Source organism: Diachasma alloeum, unplaced genomic scaffold, assembly GCF_001412515.2.
Source record: "Diachasma alloeum isolate Michigan unplaced genomic scaffold, Dall2.0 Dall_scaffold_00199, whole genome shotgun sequence".
In the NCBI taxonomy this organism is placed as follows: domain Eukaryota; kingdom Metazoa; phylum Arthropoda; class Insecta; order Hymenoptera; family Braconidae; genus Diachasma; species Diachasma alloeum.
Window position 1 is genome coordinate 729,677 of NW_021680364.1, and position 24,430 is coordinate 754,106.

The following is a 24,430-nucleotide window of genomic DNA, read 5'->3' on the forward strand; positions in this document are numbered from 1 at the left end:
CTTTATTCTCCCTAGTCATCCGCAAGAAATTCAGCTCCTACTCCCGATTCCCAACAATAGCCCATTCAATCCATCCACATTTGCCTACTTTTGCCCAGAGAATAGCTCTATTTAAATTACATAAATTTCATGTTAGTGAAATGAATTGTTTTATTATTTATTGCTATTGCTGTGTTGAGAAGGAGAGGGTTGTGCAGGTGTAAAGCAGTAATTGCAACACCGATGAAAATAAATTCTATTGTTCTACTCTGAATGGATTTATTCTAATTCGTAATTAAGCTTTTGTTCACCCTTAAACTTGATTTTGATTTTAAATTAACAATGTGCTTTCGAATGGTTATTTTGCACATGATTTCCTTCTATCATGTATAATTCATTGTTTATTTCATTTTATTAAATTGAATAAGATTTCTTTTTAACTCATTTTGTCAGATTTTCAATTTAGTTGAATGTTCTCATCATCATTACTCTTATTATCGCTTTATTCTATACAACCGATTGTCTTTTTTACGGTTCTATCTCTCCCCTCAGCCCTTCGATAAAATGTTGATAGAATTTTTTTTTTTATTTTATTTATGCTTGAATGAATTTGAAACATCACATTTGAAGAAACCATCAGAAATTTATGAAAAATTCGAAATTTTCAACAATCAGCATAAAAATCAAATCAACCAATATATCCTCGGAATTCTGATTTTCAAAAAAAACAAAATTTTTGAAAATTTTCAAATAAATCAAACTAACGATTATTGCTACCGCCTTCATCTTCGAACTCGGTCAAAAGGACATCGAAACAATTTTTTAAGCCATCATTCAATCAATTCAAAACATTTGTTTTAGTTATCGTGGGACAACGATTTTCGAAAAAATTCCAAAATTAAAAAAAATAATCGATGAATGAAATTTTAATTAATGACGATCGATAGGGCTCAACAATATCTACATTTGAAAAAAAAAGATTCAGTTCCACCCATTCATTAGCGAACTGGGTCGACATAACACAAAAAATCTGCAGCTTAAATTTGAACGATTACAATACATATTTCATTTATTTATAATTTTTTTATTTGAATATTACGATTGGAAGCAAAAATGCAAAAAATTCCGGTAGTTTCAAGTTTCAAGTTCTCATTTACCTACGATCCTCGTCAAGTCCGAGCAACCGTCAATAATAATTTTGTCACCCAGAAATAGAATTAGGGTAGAGTAAGGTAAAACGGACACTAGGCTTTTTTAAAATTGGTCATAACTCAGAACGTTTACGCATGTCCCAAAGGGAAAGAATTGTTCTTTGTATAGAAAAACAAATGATTAAACTTCATCACCATATCCACCCCTTATTAACATTAAAAAAAAGTCGTGTCCGTTTCACCCCAACCTCCCCTATTCTTCCGACACCCAAGAAGCCGAATTCATCCACAAGTATTAATTAAAATCCACTGACCCCCCTTTAAATCACATAACTAACTCTCTCCTACCACATGCTTACCGACCCCCTAAACTAAAATTTGAACAACCGCTGCCTTCCCCTCGCGCTCCCGATTCAAAACGAAAGCCAATCCCCACCGCCGCCGCTCGAAAAGCAGTCTCTCACTTGACCGCCGCAGTGCTCGCTCAGTGCTCCCCTCACATGGCGGCCGACCGTCATTCGAATTCCCAAAGCACTCCGACTACAACCTCCTATAACCTCCGTCCGCGAGCGTCTCCAGCCCTCGCCGGCCCACCTCGCGCCCCTCGGGGCGCCGTCAGTCCCCCCGAAAACCCTCATCCCCCCGCAGCCGATAAATCGCGAGTTATTCGCGCTCGGAAATCGGCCCTTGCCGCCCGATTTTTTGTGCATAAACTGCATGTGTGTCAGTGTGTGAGTGTTCTGGGGAGAACCGCGGCGGGGCACTGTGCGTGGTCGTTGCGAATGGCCGACGAGAAAACCAGGGAAGGATGGAGGATAACAATCGGGACTGATTCAGTCGGCGAAAAAGCCAAGGTACGTCTGCAAAACACTTGATTCCCCGATTTTTCCCGGCATTATCCGCTCCCCGACGTTGAGGGGGTCCCCTCGGGGCCCAGTGGGAGGGGAAATTGAGGGTCGGGGGTGCGAATATTATTCGCGTTGTCGTCTGGGCTCGATTGCTCTCTTCATTTCTCGTTCTTTTCGCCTCGAGGCCTCGGGAATTCGCCCCAAAATGACGTTTGCCGTTTTATTTTCGTGCGTTTCGGGGGGTTTTGGGCCCTCGGGCTTTTGTTTGGGAGTTTTTGAGTGGACGGGACTGCGAGTCCATCGGTGGCACCTCCAGTGCTCCCGTTCGCAGAGTGCGAACTGGTTTTTAATGAGATGCCGATCATATGGGCGCAGCTTCCACGATTTTTCGGGGACAGGGGGTTCAATGATTATTTTGGGGGGGCATGGGGTCTGGGGGGGAGGGTTCGTGAGGGGCGAGGGCCGGGGCGTTGGGACTCGTGCGAGGAAGGGTTTTGGTAATGGAGGGTAATGGCATCTTTTTTTTGTTATGAAGGGGACATGTCGGTGCTGGTGGGATCAGGATTTGTTGGGGAGTCGCTCTGAGAATTGGGGTTTTGTTTTTTCAGGGGGTTCCGGGCGGGGGGGAGAGGGTGGCTGGGAATTAACAGGTGTTCGAGGGAGGTTTTGGAAAATTCGGCGGAGGAGGGGGTTTATTTTGCTCGGGGGAACTCTTTGGTTTATTTGGCTGGCTCAGTTTGTGGGAGGGTTTAGGGGGTTTTACTGTGTTTTTATTTCTGGAGGATTTCTTCTTTTTCTATTCCTTTGGAAATTTTGTTGGTGTGAATGTAGAGTGTGAGGGTAATTGTTGATGGTTTGAATCTGCGATTTACGTTACTCTCACGGAATTATCTCTCTTGGATTTCGTCGAGTTTGCTGTTGACATTTCTGAATGAAAAATGTTTTGTGATTGTGAGAGTGGAGGTATTCGCATTCGCAGGGATTCAATGAGGAGATTTTTTTATTTTTATGGAGAGTTTTGAGGAGAATTTATTTGGTTTATTTGGGTGGCTCAGTTTGTGGGAGGGTTTAGGGGGTTTTACTGTGTTTTTATTTCTGGAGGATTTCTTCTTTTTCGTATTCCTTTGGAAATTTTGTTGGTGTGAATGTAGAGTGTGAGGGTAATTGTTGATGGTTTGAATCTGCGATTTACGTTACTCTCACGGAATTATCTCTCTTGGATTTCGTCGAGTTTGCTGTTGACATTTCTGAATGAAAAATGTTTTGTGATTGTGAGAGTGGAGGTATTCGCATTCGCAGGGATTCAATGAGGAGAATTTTTTATTTTTATGGAGAGTTTTGAGAGGAATTTATTTTGTTCAGGGTTTCTTTTTGGTTTATTTGGGTGTTTTATTTTCCATGATTTTTTATTGTTTTTATTTCTGTAGAATTTCTTCTTCTGCTTCTTCTGGAGAATTTTGTTGTTATGAAAGATGTGAAAATAATTGTTGATATTGTGAACAGGCTGATTTACTTTACTCTCACGTAATTCTCTGTTTTGGATTTCATTGACTTGCTGTTGATATTTCTGAATGAAAAATCTCCTGTGATTTTAAGAATGGAGGTATTCACATTCGTATTCAATGAGTAGAATTTTGGAAAATTTTGGGGTTTTGAGGAGAATTTATTTTGTTCAGGGCTTCGTTTTTTGTTTATTTGGGTGCTTTATTTTCTGTGAGGGTTCGATGATTTTTTATTGTTTTTATTTCTGTAGAATTTCTTCTTCTGCTCCATCTGGAGAATTTTGTTATTACGACAGATGTGAGACTAATTGTTGATGTTGACAATAGGCTGATTTACTTTACTCTCACGTAATTATCTGTTTTGAATTTCATTGACTTGCTGTTGATATTTCTGAATGAAAAATCTTCTGTGAGTTGAAGAGTGCAGGAATTCACTTTCGTTGAAGGATATTGGAATGAGAATTTATTTTGTTCATTGGGGTTTCTTTTCACACAGCAAATGAAAAAGGCCAAATGACTATTTTTTATTTTTCTCTAAAATGTTAATGATCATGAATGAAACAATTCTTTCTACCAGTCTAGGCGGTTTTTGATTCTCGAGTTACGAATATTGAGATGCAAAATTGGCACTTCAGACTATTTTCGAAACTTTAATAATTCTGTGAATTCTTCATGAAATGTTATAAATTTTGTTCACGCAAATTACAATTCTCAGCTTTTGTGACGACCTTAAACTATTCTTTTACGTCGATTGCTGGATATTTGTATTAGTTAACAAACGAAAAGAGTTATTTTCCCCACTTCAAGAACAATTCCTCACAACAAGAGACACAGGCAAAATACATATTATAGATTTTTTCATGATATATTAATGATCCATTAAATTATGAATGGAATGGAATATTTTCTCAATTGATGAATTTGTCTTTGAGATAATATTGCACTCCCTCTTTCTCTCTCTCTCCCTCCTCTAATTCCCCAAATTGTCACCTCAAAATATCTATTTATATTTTCCAGCAGTAGGGCAGAAAGATGTCTGAGCCAGAGGAGAGTCCGGCTGTGCCGGATAGCACCACCAGGGAACAACGCCTTGGTTTCTCCCACGGTGAGGATGTCCTGCTCCAGCACAAAGATGGAAAATACTACCTTGGTACAATCGTTGAGGTTGACTTATCACGCGAAAGATGCCTGGTTAAATTTCTCGACAATACATCAGCCTGGTCAACTGCCAAGGAGCTCACTAAACTCGCTATGCCAGATTCAGATGTTATGTGTGTACTGTGTAAAAAATCACAGCCAAAGAGTGACAATGATATTGTCGTTTGCGACAAGTGTGGCAGGGGTTATCACCAGCTGTGTCATCAGCCTCATGTGTCCAAGGAGGACGCATCCCCAGATTCACACTGGATGTGCAAGAGGTGTGTGGACTGTCAGCCCAGGGTGAGAGAGTCTGGGGATCCCAAGAATTCTATGATCAAGGCGAATATCAGGAAGGTCTGCAGTGGGAGGGATCAACCGGAACCACCACCTCAGGATTTGACTAAATTACCTTACGATGTGAGTACGAAAATAGAAATTATCGATCCTGAATAAACGAGTGGGAAATTGCTCTTGTATTGCATATAGTACAGTTATTTTTGCTAATAAATTAGCAATATGCTTCCGAATGATTATTTTGCACATGATTTCCTTCTATCATGTATAATTCATTGTTTATTTCAGTTTATTAAATTGAGTAAGATTTCTTTTCAACTAATTCTGGCAGATTTTCAACTTAGTTGAGTGTTATCATCATCATTATTCTTATTATCGCTTTATTCTACACAACCGATTGTCCTTTTTACGGTTCTATCTCTCCCCTGAGCCCTTCGATAAAATGTTAATAGAAAAATTTTATTTATACATACTTGAATGGATTTGAAACATCACATTTGAAGAAACCATCAGCAAGCTCACTTTCAGGGAAATTCATGAAAAATTCGAAATTTTCAACAATCATCGTAAAAATTAAATCAACCAATATAGCTATCGTAATCATCTTTTAACCTCGACTTAATGGCATTAAAACAAACATTTTCAGCTATGATTGAATTCATTTGAAGCATTATGTTCAAAGATATCCCCGGAATTTTGATTTTCAAAAAATACCAAATTTTTGCAAATTTTTAAATAAATCAAAATATCGATTATTGGTATCGCCTTCATCTTAGAACTCGGTCAAAAGGACATCCGAACAAATTTGTTAAGCCATCATTCAATCAATTCAGAACATTTATTTTAGTTATCGTGGGACAACAGATTTTTGAAAAAATTCGAAAATTAAAAAAACGAATCGATGAATTAAATTTTATTAATGGCGATTGATAGGGCTCAACAATACCTACATTTGAAAGGAACAGACTCAGTTGTATCCGGTCATTAGCAAACAATTGAAGAAAAACTTTGTCACATAAAAAAATCCAAAACCTAAATTTGAACGACTACAAATTATTCGACAGTCGATTTTATTCGTCAGTTTTGGGGGATAATCTCTGAATGAAATGATACGATTTGAATGAATCATGTCTCATTTTAAAGTCCAAACAAATATCTTCAAAACGAAAAAAGACTCGGTAAATTTCACTCTGCCAATCTCAAGTTATTGAAGATTAAATACCTCATTTCTCTTTCTTATCAATTTTTTCAATTTCACTAATGAACTCTTGATGCAGTATTTGGAATTCAATCAAGATTCTAATATTACTCTAACTACTTGGCACATTTCTTCCAATAATTTCGGAATAAAACATGCAAGCAAGCGCTGGGGTTCACAAAAATGAATAAATTACACATAATTTACTTTTTTAAACCAAAAAGACTAAAATTTTCTTCTAAAAAATGAAAACTACTGAAAAAACTCTTTGCATTTTTATTCAGCCTGAAATGTTGACATGGGACACTCATCACCGAGTAAATGCCGAACAAATTTATTGCTATTGTGGATTGAACGGCGAATGGTACACGCAGATGCTGCAGTGTGCCAGATGTAAGATGTGGTTTCATGAAAAATGTGTCAGCTGTCTCACTCATCCACTCTACAGTGGAGACAGGTAAGAATAAAAATAATTATATCCAATATAAATATTCGATGCCCAACGACATTCTCACTCAAAGTTTCTTTCTTTCGTCAAGGTTTTACGTATTTGTCTGTTCAACCTGCAATTATGGAAACGAATTCGTTCGTCGACTCGAGCTGAAGTGGGTGGATCTGGTGCACCTGATGCTGTACAATCTCACTGTTTATAATGCAAAGAAATATTACGATCTTGATACGGTTATCATACCTTATGCCATGGAGAATTGGAATTCACTGCAACTACCTCCTAATGTAAGTTAAACAATTGGATCGATATTTTGTTGGAAAAATATTTTTTATCGAGATAATTTCGCAATTAAACACTTCAATTCATAATTTTTTCAATTAATGTTCTATTGACATTTTTGACAATTATGCAGTAATTAATCCTAAAATATTTTTTTGAAATTAATTATCAATTGATGTAAATGTTAATTGTTTTTTTGTCTCGACTATGAGTGTTTTATAAGAAAATATAAAAATAATGTTCATTATGGAGAATTAAATTTAAAAGAAAAAATATCTTGACATTTGAATTATGCATTTATTTCCCTAATTAATGACTTTAGAGGAAAATATAAAAAAAACTGTTTTATAACTGAAAAAATTTTCAACAAAAAATATCTCTTGAAATTTTATTCTCATATCACTGATTATAAAAATAATTCCACAATTAAACACTTCAACTTTTAAAACTAATACGAATGTCAATAATATTTCCATCTCGATAATGAATGTTGTTATGAGAAATTGAATTTCCAAACGAAACAGTTTCTTAAAATTACTTGACATCGAGACAATCCAATGTTTATGAGAAAAAATCTCAAAACGAAAAATAAAAGTATTTCCCATATTTTACTTTTAATAACTGTATTATTTCTAGATTCTCCAAGCAAATGCAGCAACACGTCGTGAATCAATCCTCCAGATTCTCTGCAACAACAGAAACCGATTCAAATGTGGTCGTGAAATAAAGAAACGTACAACGATATGGGGTCTGCGAGTCAGATTACCACCGCCGTGTCCAGTTGTTAATTTACCATCAACTGGTCTCGTTGACGATTCCGTTTTGAGGAGATGCTGGGGTGGGAACAAAAGACTGCAGTATCTTCTGCCGCCCGAAAGGTGACTTACAAAAAAGATTATTGACAAGTTTGGGGGCGAGTTGACACTTCTAAAGCACCTAGATTAAGTGAAATCTCCAAACTTTCTATTATTGAAATTAGAGTAGATAGAGAGTTTTTTTTAACAATGTTTTAGAGAATGATTGATGTATTATTGGATAGATCTGTGCATTGTTAAATCCATTAGAGTGTAATTACGCGAATTAGAGGATAATTACGTCAGGATTGTTCGACACTAATTTACACATTGGAAAAATTAAAACATGTTGATATAGGCGTATTATTTGCATGAAAATTCTAAAATATGCTGTTTTTATCTCTATTTTATAGACATTTTTTCATACTAAAAAGGGAAATGATGCTTCTTTTGGTTTAATTGAACTTGACAACTTTCTGAATGAAAAATCTAAAATAAACGATATGCTTAATTATGTAAGAGTAGTTTAGATGCTTTTGTTATTTCACCATGTCTCACCGAATCCAGTGGAAATTTCCATGGCAAGTGGTGATGAAACCGAAGGATAATCTGGACCTCTTCTCCAGTTTTTGCGTTCAATAATGTATTGTGGAGAATTGAAGTGACGTGGGAAATGGATTGAATCGATTGGAAATAGCACAGTCTTCATCTCATTATTCTCTTCCCATTCATTTGAAGAATTATGTAATGTTTTATGAAAATATTTTGTTTTAGTTCGATAACAATACCAGAAAGTACAAAGCCACCGAGTCCAATAAAACAGAGTCCTGAGAACGTTGAGATCTCAGTGCATCCATCGGACGTAGTGATGCGAGGTACTGTGTTCCAAAGCACTGCGGCTGATCAGAGTACGTGCCCAAGCCCCAGCTCCAAGGAAACAGCTACTCAGTCACTGCGCGACAGGTTCGTTTCTTTTGATATTCATTTTTTGGGAAAGGTGTTCAAGAACTTCGACAGTTTCTTTTGTGATTGCATGATCGACGTTTAATTTTGTTGTTCGATTTTTTCAGTAATACTTTTTGTGTTTTTTATTGATGATTTTTTGTAATTGATGAAATTTTCATTTTCTAGTGTGTGCGATTGCTCTTTTGCAGTCGTAATCAATTTGTTTACGTTTGAGATGTTAGAAATCTATTGCATAACGATCTAGGCTTCCAGAAGATTATGATTTTATGGGCCATTTGGGAGGGTAAAAGCTCGGGAATTTTTGTTTCAGAGTTTTTAAAAACGTTTTTTGGTGAATTGTGCTCAAAATTTAATTTTATTATTCATCTTTTTTGAAATTTTAATGTAATTTGTCGTTTTGAGTTATTAGAAAACATTTGAGGTTGCTGTTATCGAAGTTTGATACTGTTTTTTGTGATAAGGACTAATTTTGTGAATTTTATAGTCTAGACATCGTTTTTGACAATTCCTAACAAATCCAAAAGTTTGAATAATTTTCATTTTTTTTTAATGAGGAGGGAATGGTTACGGAGACTGTATAATTCACACAGTTTTTATAATTTTTCTAAAAGCTCGAGAATTTTTGTTTCAGAGTTTTTAAAAACGTTTTTTGGTGAATTGTGCTCAAAATTTGATTTTATTATTCATCGTTTTTGAAAGTTTAATATAATTTGTCGTTGTGAGTTATTAGAAAACATTCGAGGTTGCTGTTATCGAAGTTTGATACGGTTTTTTGTGATAAGGACTAAATTTGTGAATTCTATAGTCTAGAAATCGGTTTTGAAAATTCTTAACAAATCCAGAAGTTTGAATAATTTTCATTTTTTTTTAATGAGGAGAGAATGGTCACTGAGACAGCATATTTCACACATTTTTAAAAAATTTTCTTGTTCAATTTTTACTCAACATTTGATTTTATCATTCATTCTTTCGAACTTCCAACTGTAACTGACATTGTAAACTGTTAAAACATTCAAGAAATTGAAATAAAAATTTAGGAATAACTGGAAAATTGCAATTATTGAGGCTAATGTCTTTTTCATAACTGATAAACCATAAATGTTCACTCTAGAAATCGTCTCGTTAAATTCACCATCAATTTCATCACAAAAGGAAAGATGTTCAAAAATTCAAATAATTTTCATGTTTTATTTATAAAAAGAGAATATTTATTAAGAATAAATATATTTATTTATATTTATTAAGAATGTTTTTACACAGTTTTTTAATTTTTTCTCGTCAAACTTCTATTCAACATTTGATTCTATCACTCATTTCTCTGAAGTTCCACCTTTACTTGTCATTATAAACTCCCAAAAAACATTTTAAAAAAACCAAGACTTTAGAAACAATTTGACATTTGCCATTTTCAGACTTGATATAACTAAAAAGGTTCAACTCTCGAACCCAATTCTCCAAATTCACAATAAATTTCTTGAGATTCAAAATTTCAGGAATTAATTTTATAGAAGAAAGATTCGCTCAAAAGTTTAAATAAGTGTCATGTTTTATTCACGAAAAATAAATGTTTAGAGTATTAAAACGTTCCAAACGTAATTAGACCATTGAATGAAACTAAAAAATTAAATGATTGATAATGTGCATTGTACCAAGACTGTAGATGTCCCTTCGATTACCTTAATTTGTTTTTAATTCTGAAACAAAACAGAGAGCAAAAAACATAAACAAGCCACTCACTCTCACCACCGAAAATATTTTGATGCTAGGTACAGTGGTGGTGGATTTGTTAAAAAGTCGTTCCCCTTTCCAAAATTAAGTTTGCAACGACGAAGGAGATTGATGGCACTTGGCAGTTCACGTGAAAGAATGCTGAGGAAACACAAGAAACGGGAGAAAGGCTGTGTTGATACTGCCAAGGCGCAGGGGGTGAGGGAGGCGAGATACAGAAAGGCGAGGAAACTCCTAAAAAACGCTATTGCCAAGGTATCTATCCTTCATCATTCTAATCCTTGAAATTCCTCATTTTTTCGCAAATAAAACCTCCAAAATTCTCGATATTTCGTTATTCTCATCGAAACAAAAATAAATGAAAGTGAAATAAAAATAAATGCGTCTTCTGATTCAAAAATACCAGAACGTGACAGATACCATTTGAATCGGTATAAATATAAACGTGCTTTCGTCAGTCTCTTTGAAATTCAGCTCAATTAAAATGCGGGAGGGACGACGTGGATTGAATTACGTTACTCGGTGGTCGAACAGAGTTGACCCTGGTATCGATGAACCTGCCTGCATTATCTGTTTTTTAAATTAAATGTGAGATTTGTGCAATTTTAGTTATCTTGCGATGTATTTTTTTCTTTTTTGATTTATGAGAGAAAATTCTGTTGAAATTTGGGAATGTAGGATTTTTTAGACGATTGAGAGCTGATTTTTTACATTGAGAGAGCTTCTAGATTATCTATCTTCGAAATTGAATAGGGATTTGTCCAATTTTAATTATCTTTCAACATATCTATCTTTTTTTATCGATTTGTGAGGAAAAACTTCATTCAAATTTGGGAATTTTAGATTTTTTAGAGCATTGTTATGAAATTTTTTGCAATAACCTATTGAATAAATGTCAATCTATTAATTTTTCAAACGTTTACAATTTTTAAAAATCAATTTACTCAATAAAAAAATAGAACTGGTGAAATCATCATGAGGTTTCATGGAGTTTCATGAAAACTTAATTAAAATCATCCCTTTTCCAAAATAAAAAATAAGGACCACAGCTGCTAAAATAATCTCATACTCTCCACTCGCCAAAAATTTCCACCATCATTCCCCCAAATAAAAAAATAGGTATTCACCAGTTTTTCCATTGCACAATCTCTTCAATAGGAAAATTAAAAAATACAAGATGTAAAAATATCAGATCTCTTTCTTCAATTAAGGTAATATAAAGAATAAAAAATAAATAATTCCCATTGACACAGAATAAAGAATAAAGGGTTTGTCCATTTCCCAGCGTCTTCAATAAAAAAATAATAAAAACATAAGCTGCTAAAACATCCGATCCTTTTTTAAATTTCGCCAAAATAAAAAATGAAGAATTCAAAAAAATAAATAATTCCCATTGAGACAAAATAAAGAATAAAGGGTTTGTCCATTTCTCATCGTCTTTAACAAAAAATTAAAAAATACAAGACACTAAAACATCAGATCCCTTTTTTCAATCTCGATAAAATAAAAAATAAAGCACACAACCGACAAAAAATTTGAAGTGCCCTCAAAACTTGTCCACAATAATTCCCCTAAATAAACCATTTCTATTCCCCCTTGGAGCCCCCCAGGCCCCATTACCCAGACCCCCACGACCGAGCGAATAACAAATTCTTCCTGCCCCACCAGAGTAAAACGAGGTCTCCAGAGGTGTCAGACCTGCCTCCGACCCCTCCGACCTCGGTGTCAGGGCCGCCAACGCCGCCAGCAACGACATCAGCCATGAGTGAGCTCTCAGTGCCAAGTTCAGTGGACCTGATGCACCCCCTGCCCCCCTCGACCCCAGCAGACACTAGCGGAGACGAGACGAGCTCACGTGGCACCTTGGACTCCTTCATTCCGCCTCCGAAGGACTTCGAGGGAAAGAACAACCCCTTCCGTAATTTAAGCGAGCTCCTGGGCACCCCCGTGCAGAGCACCTCGAGCACACCCCTCCCCTACAGCCAGCCCCCCATCACCCTCCCCCTCCCCCTGACGCCGGTGATATCGCAACCGCCGATAGTGAGGCCTGCGAAGCGTCAATTGTCCGAGAAGGACATAATAATTGACAGAAATGGACAGGTCAAGAGGAGGCGACAGCACCGCAGGGGTCGCCCACCCCAGCAGCCCCAGCAGCAGCAGTTCCAGACGACTGCCAGCAAAACAGCTGCCATTCTGCCAGCCAGAAGCAACGAGGTCAAGGGGGACTTCGTCAGGAACCTCAGGAGTTCGTTCAACAGCTCCTCCAGCAGCACCAATAGCCAAATAGCCAATTGCGTGGATTATGCGCTCAATGGGAGGCGATTGAGGCAACGTCAGAGCAATGAGAAACTCGTGCCACCTGAGGGGGGACAGAGCAAGAGCAGAACTGCTCCAACCTCACCGAAATGCTCGCCTGTCAAGCAGAACGCGCCTGACATCTCCATGGACGATCTCAAGTCCTCTGTCAATATGTATTTTGGGGCTGCTAACAGAATTGCCTCGGGGGAGAAGTTCGTCGTTAGGGCTAAGAGAATCGGTCCTGAGGGACAGCTACAGTATCTCATTGAGTGGGATGGGCCTAAGACATAACGGTAATGTTTACTATTATTATTCATTCGGGGGGGGAGTACTCTGTGATGGGTATGGGGGGGTCAATTGAGGTTTGGGGCGGGAACTTGCACTGCCGGATTTAGGGGGCGGGGGCAGGGGTGAGGGAGGCTACGGAGGAGAAGAGCAAAAATGGTGATTTTTTTCGGGGAGTTCTTTGAATTGAGAGGAATTGAACTTTTTTTTTTTGAGTCAAATCTGTTGGTTTAGTTTGTTTAGAAATGAGTTGAATATAAATTCATTTAGGCACAAAAATTTCTTTAAGAGTTTAAAGAAGATTAATTAGATCGAGTTTTTGAATATTGAGAAAAATGAAATGGGTCAGTGAGAATCTATATTTTTGCAAAAGTATTGAATTTTTAAAAAATTGTTTTTTTGTATTTTGAGCTCTAGAAATTGGTGGTTTATTTTGCCTGAAAAAGACTTGCATATAAATCCATTTAGTCACAAAATTATTCTTTAAGAGTTTAAAGACGATAAATTAGAACTATTTTCTGAGTATTCAATCAAGAAGAGATTAAAAAGGACATTGATAAGAAAATAATTTTAGCGAAAATATTGATTTTTTTATTTTTTTTCCTTCGTCAACTTCTGGTGAATTGAAAGCAATTAAAATGGGATATTTATTTTGCATTTCGAGCAGTTTTTTCATTTTGCATGAATATTTAATATTCAATTAATTATCGATCAAGTAAGAACTGATGAGCCAATGAAATCCATTAATTTGATTCAATTCGTTGAAATGACAAAACATTATTGACAACAGATTTTCCACTATTTTTTCTAATAATATTTCCGCATGACAACTAATCAAGAATGTCACGACTGCATTTACCCAAAAAAGTATTAAAATCGTCTTTCAAAATGTCTTGAGAAAAAACTCAAGTACAGCATCAACAATTGGCAATTAATATTGATCTGTTTAACAATTTCCCCAATTTTCTTTGCATTAAAAGACTTCTTCCTTAAACACCTCATGCGAGCAAATGGAATTGACACGAAAAATAATTTTCCCCCGAGAATTACAAAATTTTTGCTCAATCACCTCTACAATGAGAAATCATTCTCCAGTCCACCCCCCACCCCAAAAAAAAATTAAAAATAATCTCTATTAACAATAGAAATTATTTTTTAGACGAGAAAACGCCGTCCACGTTTGCTGAATCGTATCACTTGTAAATATAATATTAATAGTGCGAATGTCAGATGACGTCAGTGAATGTGTACCGCGTGTACGTTAATGTTTTCTGTGGCAAACAAAACGATGATTGAACTCACAGCTGGATTATCATCGAACAATGATGAAGATTCAACAACTCATTGATTTTTTTTTTCATAAAAAGATAATAGAAACAAGAAAGTGACGATTGATCCAGTGATACTGGTTCCTCGAGGATATACTGGGGATATTTTTGGATAATTTAGCTGCAAGATTAATTGATACGAAAGCAGAATTTTCCCTGCGAAATTTATTTTTCCAATGGCAATATGAGAAAGTGAAATATTATTAGATGTAGTTGTTCTGCAACTTCTTCTCCTGAAGGTTTACTAGATGCAATTGATTTGGAAAGTTTTATCAAGGGATTCATCGTGAGAGTTTATTGCATCAGGAGAAGCTGCTGTGGCATTGCTCACAAGACTATCAAGACTCAACAAAAAATACTTATGTCTCAAAATCACCTCAACCAAAACAGACGAACGATACTTGCTTTCATTAAATTCAATCGTTAAATTGCGCAGATGAATCCTCCTCTTGGAGAATATTTAGTCCTTCATCCACATGTCAGAAGCCAAAATAACAAAATTACTCACCTGATGATCGAGCACGATCAATGTGGTGTTAACAAGAGCTTATTAGAGAATTTAAAAAAGATTTCCAAGTGCAAATGGTGCAAATTGCGTTTTGTTACGAAAAAAATTCTACTCATGACTCGAAATCCATGATTGAACAATAATTTTGCTTATCACATAAACGATGATAACAAAAAACCAAAGTATTTGAAGACATTGCACCTCTCGACATTTGTATTAAATCGTTCAGTCGAATTTCATTGAACATTTACGTGATGTTCAAAAACGACAACAAGAAATGAACACTGCCAAACTCCTAATTTATAATTAAACTCCAATATTTAAATACTGCTTTGCTATTATTCTATGTTACCCTTTGTTACAACTCAAAGGAATCTCGTTATAATATCGTTTGTGTTCTGAAGTTTAAATTTTCACATTACGTGAAAGTTATCACACGAATAAACTGTGTTCGTATTGAACTATTGATGAAACAAATCGTTAAGATTTTTATTTTCTAGCTCTCGTGAGGCACATGTTATCGTATATTAATTACGATATTACTTGTGCAGCATTTCAATTCACGAGGCGATTACACATTTTATCATGATGACAAACTGAGAAAAATTAAAAGATATATAAAATTTAATGAAATTAGGAGGAAATTACTGCCAGTATCGTATGTAAATATTTCCAATTTTTATTGAAATACATATGTTAGATTAACAAAGTTATTGGATACATGTTTGTGAGACGATGTGTGTGAGAATGGATTATCGTGAAAAAAGAAAATAATGGCTCAAGCGCTTCCAGTGGACACGTCTGCGCCGTTGGACTCCCCATAATGCCCACCGAAAATATTCCAAAAATATTGAAATGGTAAATGTGTTGAAACATAATCATCGTTCAATAAAACTTTTGTGCTGTACGAATCATCGATATCACTATTGTTTAATTTATCATAAAAATAAAATTATATTACGAAATATATTTTTCATCCTCCATGAACATGTCAACCGATAGTCGAAATTATTTTGCTGACCAAAAGAAGATGTCAGTCAGGTGTGGAAAATGTGAATGCACGATTGGAAGATCAATTGATTCGAGTGCATTGATCCAAGCCCCTCTTAATGTGATGTGATCTACGATTAATGTAAAGATGAACTAAAAATGGTCCACTGTGAGAGAATGTGAGGGATGACTGAGGAATGTGTGCGAAGTGAATGATGACTTTTATGTTTATACAGCTGAATGCGAAAACACTTTTATTCGTGTATGGGTAGTTAAGGAATAAGATTTATTAATTTTCTTTAGTGAAAGGGGCTCCGGGGGAATGGGTGGGGCCCACTTAGATCCCATCTGCTTCTTATCTTCAATGTTGTTCTGTTCAGCTTGGGCAAAAGAGACTGATAAATAGATCCTTTATCATTTTTCATTCGTGTCAAGTTCATTGTCTCATTTTATCATAATTCTCGATTGTTTTATTCGTAATTAGGTGAATTGATATCATTCCTCTCTAGAGAAATTGGGTTCATTCTCGATAGTGTTGAGTCGTTGAATGCAACAAGCGATCATCATTCGCGTGTAAATATATCATCGTTAATTATTACGATTAATTGATTATCATTCGCCTGTTGGGGGGGAATTCATGAGCGAATGCGTGATGAGTGCCAGTGATCAGGGGTTGCGAAGGGTGAATGCTTTTTTGTTTTTTTTTTAGTTGGAGTAAGGGCGGGCGATACATGTAGATGATACTGTTTACGTTATCAATTTTTAATGTACTCTCAGACATTTCAATTTATTACAATACCGTAATGAAAGGAGGACGACACGAACTGCTACCAAGATTGTTTTCCTTTTTGGCATACTTACATATTGCTATGAATCTTTTTATCATAATGTATGGAATAAACATGAAGTAATGAGATAGTAAGATTTATAATTATTACGATGATTGGTGTGATGACTGTAAAGTATACGTACGATTTTTTGAATGATAATAAATGCAAGAAAAAGGCTATCATTCCAAATTTTACATGTCTATTTATTATTGAGTATCCTCCATTCCTATTTCATCCCACTTGCTTCGTATGTTCAATGTTGTTCTGTACAACTTGGGCAAAAGAGACTGATAAATAGATCCTTTATCATTTTTCATTCGTGTCATGTTCATCGTCTCAATTTGTTTTATTCACGAATTGATTATTATAAATTATTATTAAATTAAAAAGGGAATTGTTTGAATTTTCGTTTGGATAGTGATAATGTAAAATAATAACTCAATATTTATCATGAATGTTAGACTATCTTTATTATTACATCTGTTTAAAAGACATAACTTATTTATAAAAATATGGGAAATACAATTGTGGGACAGGGAAAGAAGATAGGTTCAAACATATCTTTAGTTTTTCTTAATCGTGTAGTTTTATACTAATAAAACTCAGTACTTTTTACAAGTTACAAGGAATAACAAATTCTATCATAATCCAAGTATCATCTCTAACTTAATCATTAACCACGAACTACTCCATACCTTAATCCTAATTTTATTTAATTATATTTTATTTAACACAGAGTGAAGGTGCGTCAGAGAGCATAATTTATTGTCATTGATTTTTCAAAAAATATTTTCGTCACTGTACGTATGTAAAATACGTAACAATTAATCTCTCGAGTGTAAGGCCTCATTTATGAATACAGACTAATCATTTGTCACTGGGGAGGGGGAACTCACGTTCCATATTTCATTGTTTCTTCACAGTCTTTTATGATTAATTAGCTGAACGAGCTGAAATGAATTTCATTTATTACAGAATAACATCGTCTTTTAGTCAGAGATCTCCATCACACCGCTGTGTAACCATTATTGCATTAAGAACAATATACAAAATAATTTCTAGTATCCTTAATGCAACAGAAAATCACACGATATATCGTTAAACATTTTGTAATTTAATATAAATCGATAAACATGATTATTCAGATATTCGTTCAAATGATTACGAAAGAAAAATATGATTTATTCCATTTATCTGGAGAATAGCAGTATGTCTAGCTTATATAGGTGTAGAAAAAAAAATATGTAAAAACAGTTTGTACAAAAATCGAGAGAAAAGATGATAAAGCAATACTCGACAACAGCGTGAGTAGACAAAGGAGTATATACAAATTAAACATTTATCCATTGCGTTAAATAATCAGAATCCGTTTGATTATTCTCAATCGTGTCGTATCTCCGTCGAAAATCCTAGTATTGCAGACGCGAGTCGATCTGTATCCGTCGATAAAACCTTTTCTCTCGCAACAAATTCTATGTAAAAGGATTAATTATGCGAAGACACCACTTGTCAGTTTTTATCGAGTGTTACAATTGTTTTTTTGCAACTTCAACTCTCGTTTGGCTTTGGCGGGACGGGGCAGGGAATCGCAAGGGTCTCGTCGACATTTCACTTAGCTTAGTAGAGAATTTAAGGTTTTTATAGTAGGGGGAGGAGTTATTTATTTTATTAACTAACGATAGATTCACGAAATTTGGGATTAATCTTCGTTTTTTTTATTCCAATGGAATCGACGATTTGGGAATGTAATAGGTAGGAATTACACTGTTGAAAATTTTTTTGCGAAATTTTGGGAAATTGGGAATTTGAGGGGAATTCTTGAATGGTCGATTGATTGGAAATTCCGTAAAATTTTGGGATGAATAATCGTATTTTCAGGAATTCTAGTCTGTCTGCTGCTAAATAGTTTGAAATTTCATCGAATTTTCACTGAAATCTGAAATCTTATAATTTTTTTTTGCTCTAAATCAAATTCACATTATAGTTCTACTGAAAGTTCGAAGAATTTCGTCTTGGAAATTGTAAATTTCAGGTGAATATATTCTTAAATGTTTAATATATTGAAAATTCCTCGAAATTTGGTAATGAATAATCATATTGTCACTGAAAATTCACGTAAAACTCAGAATTCTCATCGTCCTGCTGCCAAATAGTTTGAAATTTCATTGAATTTTCACTGAAATCTAAAATTTCATAATTTTTTTCGCGCTAAATCAAATCTACATCATACTTCCACTGAAACTTCAAGGAACTTCATCATTGATGATCCAAAAATTTACAGAAAAATTAATGAAAACTGTCAATTTCAAGTAAATGCATTCTCAAATATTCAATAAATTGAAAATTCAACCAAATAGAGTTATTCTTCTTTCCTGCTGCTAAAAAATGTTGGAATTCCACGGCATTTCCATTAAAATCTCAAATTCACTGATTTTCCCCTCCAAATTGAGACCAACTGTCCCTGAAATTTCATTTCTTTCAAACAGTGTATAAAACGAATTGGAATGTCTGTATGGAACATTCATCGAGAAACCCCTCCAATTCCCTGTGCCGGTCCCCCAAGTCCCCTATCACCTACATAAATTCAAAGGCACAATCCACTCTCCCTCGAGTATTTGAAAGTTAAATCATCAGTATAATAAGGAATACTCGGCAGTGGTGATTAGAATATTCGAACGATCCCTTAAATTGTCTCAGAGACACGTGATCGTGCTACACCTAAATTAAATAGAAATTACACCTAATCTAATCGATCTCCATTGAATATTTACAATGTCAGTTAGGCTGCTGTCATTCCCAGAGGCTGTACTCATGAAAAAAAAATTCTAGAAAAAGGTGTTCACTCATGGCAAGTGGAAGGCACCTCGAATGATTGAGCTATTCCCAAGAAAACTGGTGTATAAAAACCCCCCGAATGTTCATTCACTATAAAAAATATAATATCTTAACCACATTACGTTCACTACTCCCCAATAACCGAGTACGTCGAAGTGTCTCTGATTCAATATAAAAAGTCTTTGTAAAAAAGAAACATCAATATATGGAACATTTCACGCCAAATCAGCCACCAACGCTATTAATTAGTCCCATTTTGAAATTGTGCTGAAAAATGAATTTGAAAAAGAAAAAAAAATCGAAAAATGGATTATCAAATGTCTGCAATACTGGAAAAAAAATGAAAAAAGTTGTTTCTCATTTTTCAATGCATTAATGAATCTATCGAGAAAGCATGTGCGAAATTTCATATTTTTCGAAGCAATACAAAAAATAAATTCAGCAGGGAAACAAACTATTGATCAGTTGTCGATGAATATCTCGGGATCGAAGGCAGATACCAAAATTCTTGTTATAACATTTTTTGTAGAGCGGATTGAGAGCTATAAAAAATATGTTCACAAAAATTTCGCTATCTCCCTTAGATTCGGAGATATCCTCCAAAAACTCGGCTAAGTCGACTTGACTGGTTTCACCCCTTCGCTATTGCGTTCATTTTCCTCGTTATCCTGCTTCTAGACAATTCTAAATTTTCCTCATAGTTTCAGAATACATTCCCTAATGCATCCCTATCAATTTCATTATTAAACTTGACGTATATTTAATTCAATAGCGAACGGTTCAACTCGATTTTGACAATCGGCCAATCGTCAATGAATATCTCGAAATCAAAGGCAGATATCAAAATTCTTGTTATAACCTTTTCCGTAGAGCCGATCAAGATCTACAAAAAAGCCCTTTACAAAAATTCCGGTATCCCCCTTACATTCAGAGATATTCTTCAAAAACCCAGCCAAGTCGACTCGACTCCTTTCCCCCCTCCCTAAATTCATTCCTGTAATTCTCCCGCTTTCGAGCTCTTAAAAATCCCCCACACATGTTCCCCTAAAATTAACCGTCCCTTGAATCCCCTGTGCAGCACCTTCCAGCCCAAAAAATACCGAAGCTGCCTGACTCGCCCGGCAACGTCCCAAATATAAAAAAATCCCTAACTCCCTCACCCCCGCCGCCCGCTCAAATATAGATCGCCTCGGACCCCTTACTACTTTGGTGCTGTCCCCCAGTGCCATAAGCATTGGGCGAAGCCATGCACTCAGACCAATCGCTATTAGAATGCGGTGAGCTAGAAGACCAGTGTCCGGGGCTGTCAGGCGAGGGTGTTGGGAAGCTCTCAGGTGCCTGCATGAGATGCTGTGGCGTGACATCAGGCCCAGAATGATGAGAAGGTGGGGTCAGATACTGATAGTACTGCTGATTGCTGCCCTGCGGCTGCTGCATCTGTCCCTGCTGCAGCGCCTGCATCTGCTGTTGTCCACTCGAATACGGAATATTATCAAAATCAAAACCCACAGGTGGCATTCCCCCGTGCTTCTGATGCGTCGCCTGCCTCATGGCAGCAATGTGTGTGGGCGAGGTGGGAAGTGACGGTCTGCTCTTCGCAGGGGAAGGCGACCCCATGTAGCTCGCCTGAGGCGACAGCGTCATATTGGACTGCACCGAGTGTGGTGGGCTCTGATTACTGTACGGTGGCGACAGAGTATTCACAATTCCCTGCGTCTGGCGCTGATGTGGTGTCAGCAATTGCTCATGAAAATTCCCCAGCCCATAATTATTGGTGAATGTGTCGAGCCCCAGCTGCTGGAGGCCCTGCATCCCCTGTCCCTTAATGCAGTCCTCGTAAGCCGGCGGTTGTTTTGTCGTTGTGTGCCCTACGAGTGGGAGCGCATTGCTGTACAAACTTGCGCTGTCGTAGGGGCTCGGTAAATTGCCCTCTGCTCCCTCCGCTCCCTGAGGGATCTCCTGGTTTGGGGGCTGTGCACCGCGTTTTGTTGGTAATTTTTTAACCGATCCTTTTCGCCTGACAGCAACAGCCCCCTCCGACTCTGGGCTATTAGGATTGCATGGCCCAGTGGCCTTGGGGCGTTTCTTGGCTTTCGTGTGTTTGGGGGCTGAACCGATCACAGTTGGAGGTGTTATCAATTGAGGATGATTGGGCGAGCCCATGAGAGGCCCATTGGGTATCACCGACACCATCTGGGGGGATCTGGGCACGTGCTCGTCGAGGAGCCTGACGATGTCGTGGTGCAGGCGCTCGGAGGCTACGTCCCTCGGCAGTCTGTCCATGTGATCCGTTATCTCGCGATTGGCAAATGTGTCCAACAGAGCTTTGCAGGCCTCGAAGGAGCCCTCCCTTGCGGCGAGAAACAGGGGAGTCTCGTCCTTGTCGTCCTGTGCGTCCCTGTTGGCCCCGTGAACCAGCAGAATATTAACAGCATCGACATTGTTGACAGCCGACGCCCAGTGGAGGGCGGTCTTGCCGCTGTTGTCAGCGGCATTAATGTCAGCATCAGCATTGATCAGGTCCTCCACCATTCCCTCAGTAGCAAGCCTGGCAGCGAGGATCAGGGGAGTGGTTCCATCGTGCATTCTGGCGTTTAAATTGGTGGCTCGATTCCTCAGGAGAATCTGAAACACTCCCATCGCGTCAGCAGCCACTGCCGAGTGCAGGGGTGTCCTCCCAGTGTTATCTTGAGAGTTGGCCTCAGCCCCAGCGTCCAGCAGCCTCTTGGCAGCGTCAGCCCTGGCATAGCGAGCTGCCAGGTGAAGGCTTGTCTCCCCGCTCTTCTCAGTCGTGGCGTTGAGATCGGCCCCCTGCGCCACCAGATCCGAGATAACAGCCGCTGTCCCATCGGACTCGTCCTCCTCCTCCCCAGTGTCGAGGCCCCCGCCCCTCACAGCCGCCACCATCAGGGGGGTCATGCCGCAGGGGCCCCTGGCGTCGATGTCCTGGCCGTGCTCGAGACTCGGGGGCGTCAGAACACCAGCCTCTGGCCTGCGAATCTCAGCTGCGTCCAAGTGCTGCTGTGTCCACATCCTCGGCTCAGTCTCCTCGTAGTCTGTCACTGCTGTGTGATCGCTGGCATAGCCCGGCTCGATGGCCCTCATCCTCTTGGAGGGCGGCAGGTCAGACTCGTCGTCGGACCACTGGACTCGGCCATTCCCGACGTCGAGGTCCATGCAATTGACAGAGCCCTGAAGCTTCAGATTCCTCATCTCCTGGCCGTCCGGCACTCGCCTCGGGGTCTTGTTGATCCCCCTCTGGCGTCTCACCCTCCCACTGCCACCTGTTGTCCGGAGAAAACCGTCCGGGAACCAGGTGACACCCACAGCGCGCTTCCTCTGGGCTGTCACCAGCACGCCCACCAGCATTCCCCCCAGGATCACGATGACAACTCCTATGAACACGTACTTGTAGTTCGTCGGGGAGTCCGGGTAGTCCGGTGTCCCCACGACACCTCGCACCTCCTCGATGGGGAAGTCCCCGGAGAGGGTGTGCTTGGAGGCTGTCGCTGCGAGGAAATCCGCGGCCTCTGTCGCCGATGGGAAGCAAATGGCCCCCGGTGTCACGGCGCACTTTCTGTTGTCGATCTCCAGGTAAACGAGAACCCCATTTCGGCTGTCGTAGGTCTGCGGACGACCGAAGAAGCTAGAGGGCTTGCTCTGCTCCCTCGCACCCTTCCAGGGGTATATCATGTCGTTGCCGAGCTCGTCCTGCTTTAATCTCAGTGTCGTTCGCAGGTCGTGGCCCATCAGACGAAGGAATGCCACAACGTTCTCTCGGAATGTCGCCATGTCCATGCGAATTCGGAAACTTATTGCCCCGTCTGCCAGCGCTGGGGGCTCACGCTCGCAGTCCATTCCGTCCCAATTGCACTCCTCGTTGTTGCAGCCGTAGTCGCAGTGGCCGTTGGCGTAGTGCTTGCCGCAGTAGGCGTCGTATATCGGATTGCATCGCTCGAGTTTCTTCTCGCAGTCACGTCCGTCGAACAGACACTGCGCGTTATTGCACTCCTCGTCGCAGACGCCGTTCATAAACACGTCCCAGCATCTTATTCTCGCTGTGCAGTTGCTCCAGGGATTTATCCCCAACGAACAGTCGTTCCCGTCAAAGTCGCAGGCGTACTTGTTGCACTCCTCGTCGCAGCGACGGTTTCCCGACTTCTCCTCGCAACGATTCTCCACGCACTTCTTGCGCTCGCGCTCCAGGTCCTGCTCGATCTCGCCACGCTGGTGAATTATGTTCGAGGGACGACCGAATATGCCGCCTCGGCCGTTCTTGTCGTATATCTCGCAGTTCTTGCCTGTCCACTTTGGCGGGCACGAGCAGGCGTAGTCGCCTACCAGGTCCTGGCAGATCGCGTCCGACTGCTGGCAGGGGTTACTCACGCACTCGTCCTTTATGTCGATCTCGCAGTGCGTGCCGGATGTGCCCGGCGGGCAGTAGCACTTGTAGCCCATCTCCGTTGCAGCGACTCCACAGGTTCCTGGAAGAGGGAGACAGGGGGTTAGAGGGTGCTGATGGAGAGGAATTAATTTTCATTAATTTTTATTAATTTCATTAATTTTCATTAATTTCATTAATTTCATTCACTTCATTCACTTCATTAATTTCATTCATTTCATTCATTTCATTCATTTCATTCATTTCATTCATTTCATTCATTTCATTCATTTCATTCATTTCATTCATTTCATTCATTTCATTCATTTCATTCATTTCATTCATTTCATTCATTTCATTCATTTCATTCATTTCATTCATTTCATTCATTTCATTCATTTCATTCATTTCATTCATTTCATTCATTTCATTCATTTCATTCATTTCATTCATTTCATTCATTTCATTCATTTCATTCATTTCATTCATTTCATTCATTTCATTCATTTCATTCATTTCATTCATTTCATTCATTTCATTCATTTCATTCATTTCATTCATTTCATTCATTTCATTCATTTCATTCATTTCATTCATTTCATTCATTTCATTCATTTCATTCATTTCATTCATTTCATTCATTTC

The 24,430-nt window shown here is 38.3% G+C and overlaps 2 protein-coding genes across 5 annotated transcripts in view; one reads left to right on the forward strand and one right to left on the reverse strand.

The window, feature by feature from the left end:
* The first annotated feature begins 1,648 nt into the window (after nucleotides 1-1,648).
* LOC107035631 (metal-response element-binding transcription factor 2) lies at nucleotides 1,649-16,739 on the forward strand. Of its 4 annotated transcripts, none has more exons than XM_015253143.1 (9): nucleotides 1,649-1,984; nucleotides 4,498-5,037; nucleotides 6,397-6,569; nucleotides 6,652-6,847; nucleotides 7,479-7,720; nucleotides 8,411-8,599; nucleotides 10,369-10,585; nucleotides 11,999-12,921; nucleotides 14,073-16,739. In XM_015253143.1, exons 2-8 carry the CDS (start codon nucleotides 4,513-4,515, stop codon nucleotides 12,917-12,919), a joined length of 2,463 nt encoding a protein of 820 aa, XP_015108629.1. In that variant the 5' UTR covers nucleotides 1,649-1,984; nucleotides 4,498-4,512; the 3' UTR covers nucleotides 12,920-12,921; nucleotides 14,073-16,739. The 4 variants fall into 4 exon arrangements, with proteins under 4 accessions (XP_015108629.1, XP_015108630.1, XP_015108632.1 ...); XM_015253144.1 differs by having other exon boundaries at nucleotides 16,449-16,739; XM_015253146.1 differs by having other exon boundaries at nucleotides 10,420-10,585.
* A 274-nt stretch (nucleotides 16,740-17,013) lies between these two features.
* The window catches only part of LOC107035632 (neurogenic locus Notch protein), a 217,522-nt gene continuing 210,105 nt past the window's right edge, over nucleotides 17,014-24,430 (reverse strand). Inside the window, exon 11 of the mRNA XM_015253147.1 lies at nucleotides 17,014-23,888. Within this exon, the coding sequence (XP_015108633.1) occupies nucleotides 20,578-23,888 (3,311 nt within the window). The 3' untranslated portion in view covers nucleotides 17,014-20,577. The remainder of the gene's footprint in view (nucleotides 23,889-24,430) is intronic.

Excerpts from the sequence above, each read along its gene's own strand:
- LOC107035631 (XM_015253143.1), top strand. The coding sequence starts at position 4,513 with ATGTCTGAGCCAGAGGAGAGTCCGGCTGTGCCGGATAGCACCACCAGG. Across the intron at positions 7,721-8,410 it reads TATCTTCTGCCGCCCGAAAG|TTCGATAACAATACCAGAAA; the intron begins GTGACTTACAAA and ends ATTTTGTTTTAG. Across the intron at positions 10,586-11,998 it reads TAAAAAACGCTATTGCCAAG|AGTAAAACGAGGTCTCCAGA; the intron begins GTATCTATCCTT and ends CTGCCCCACCAG.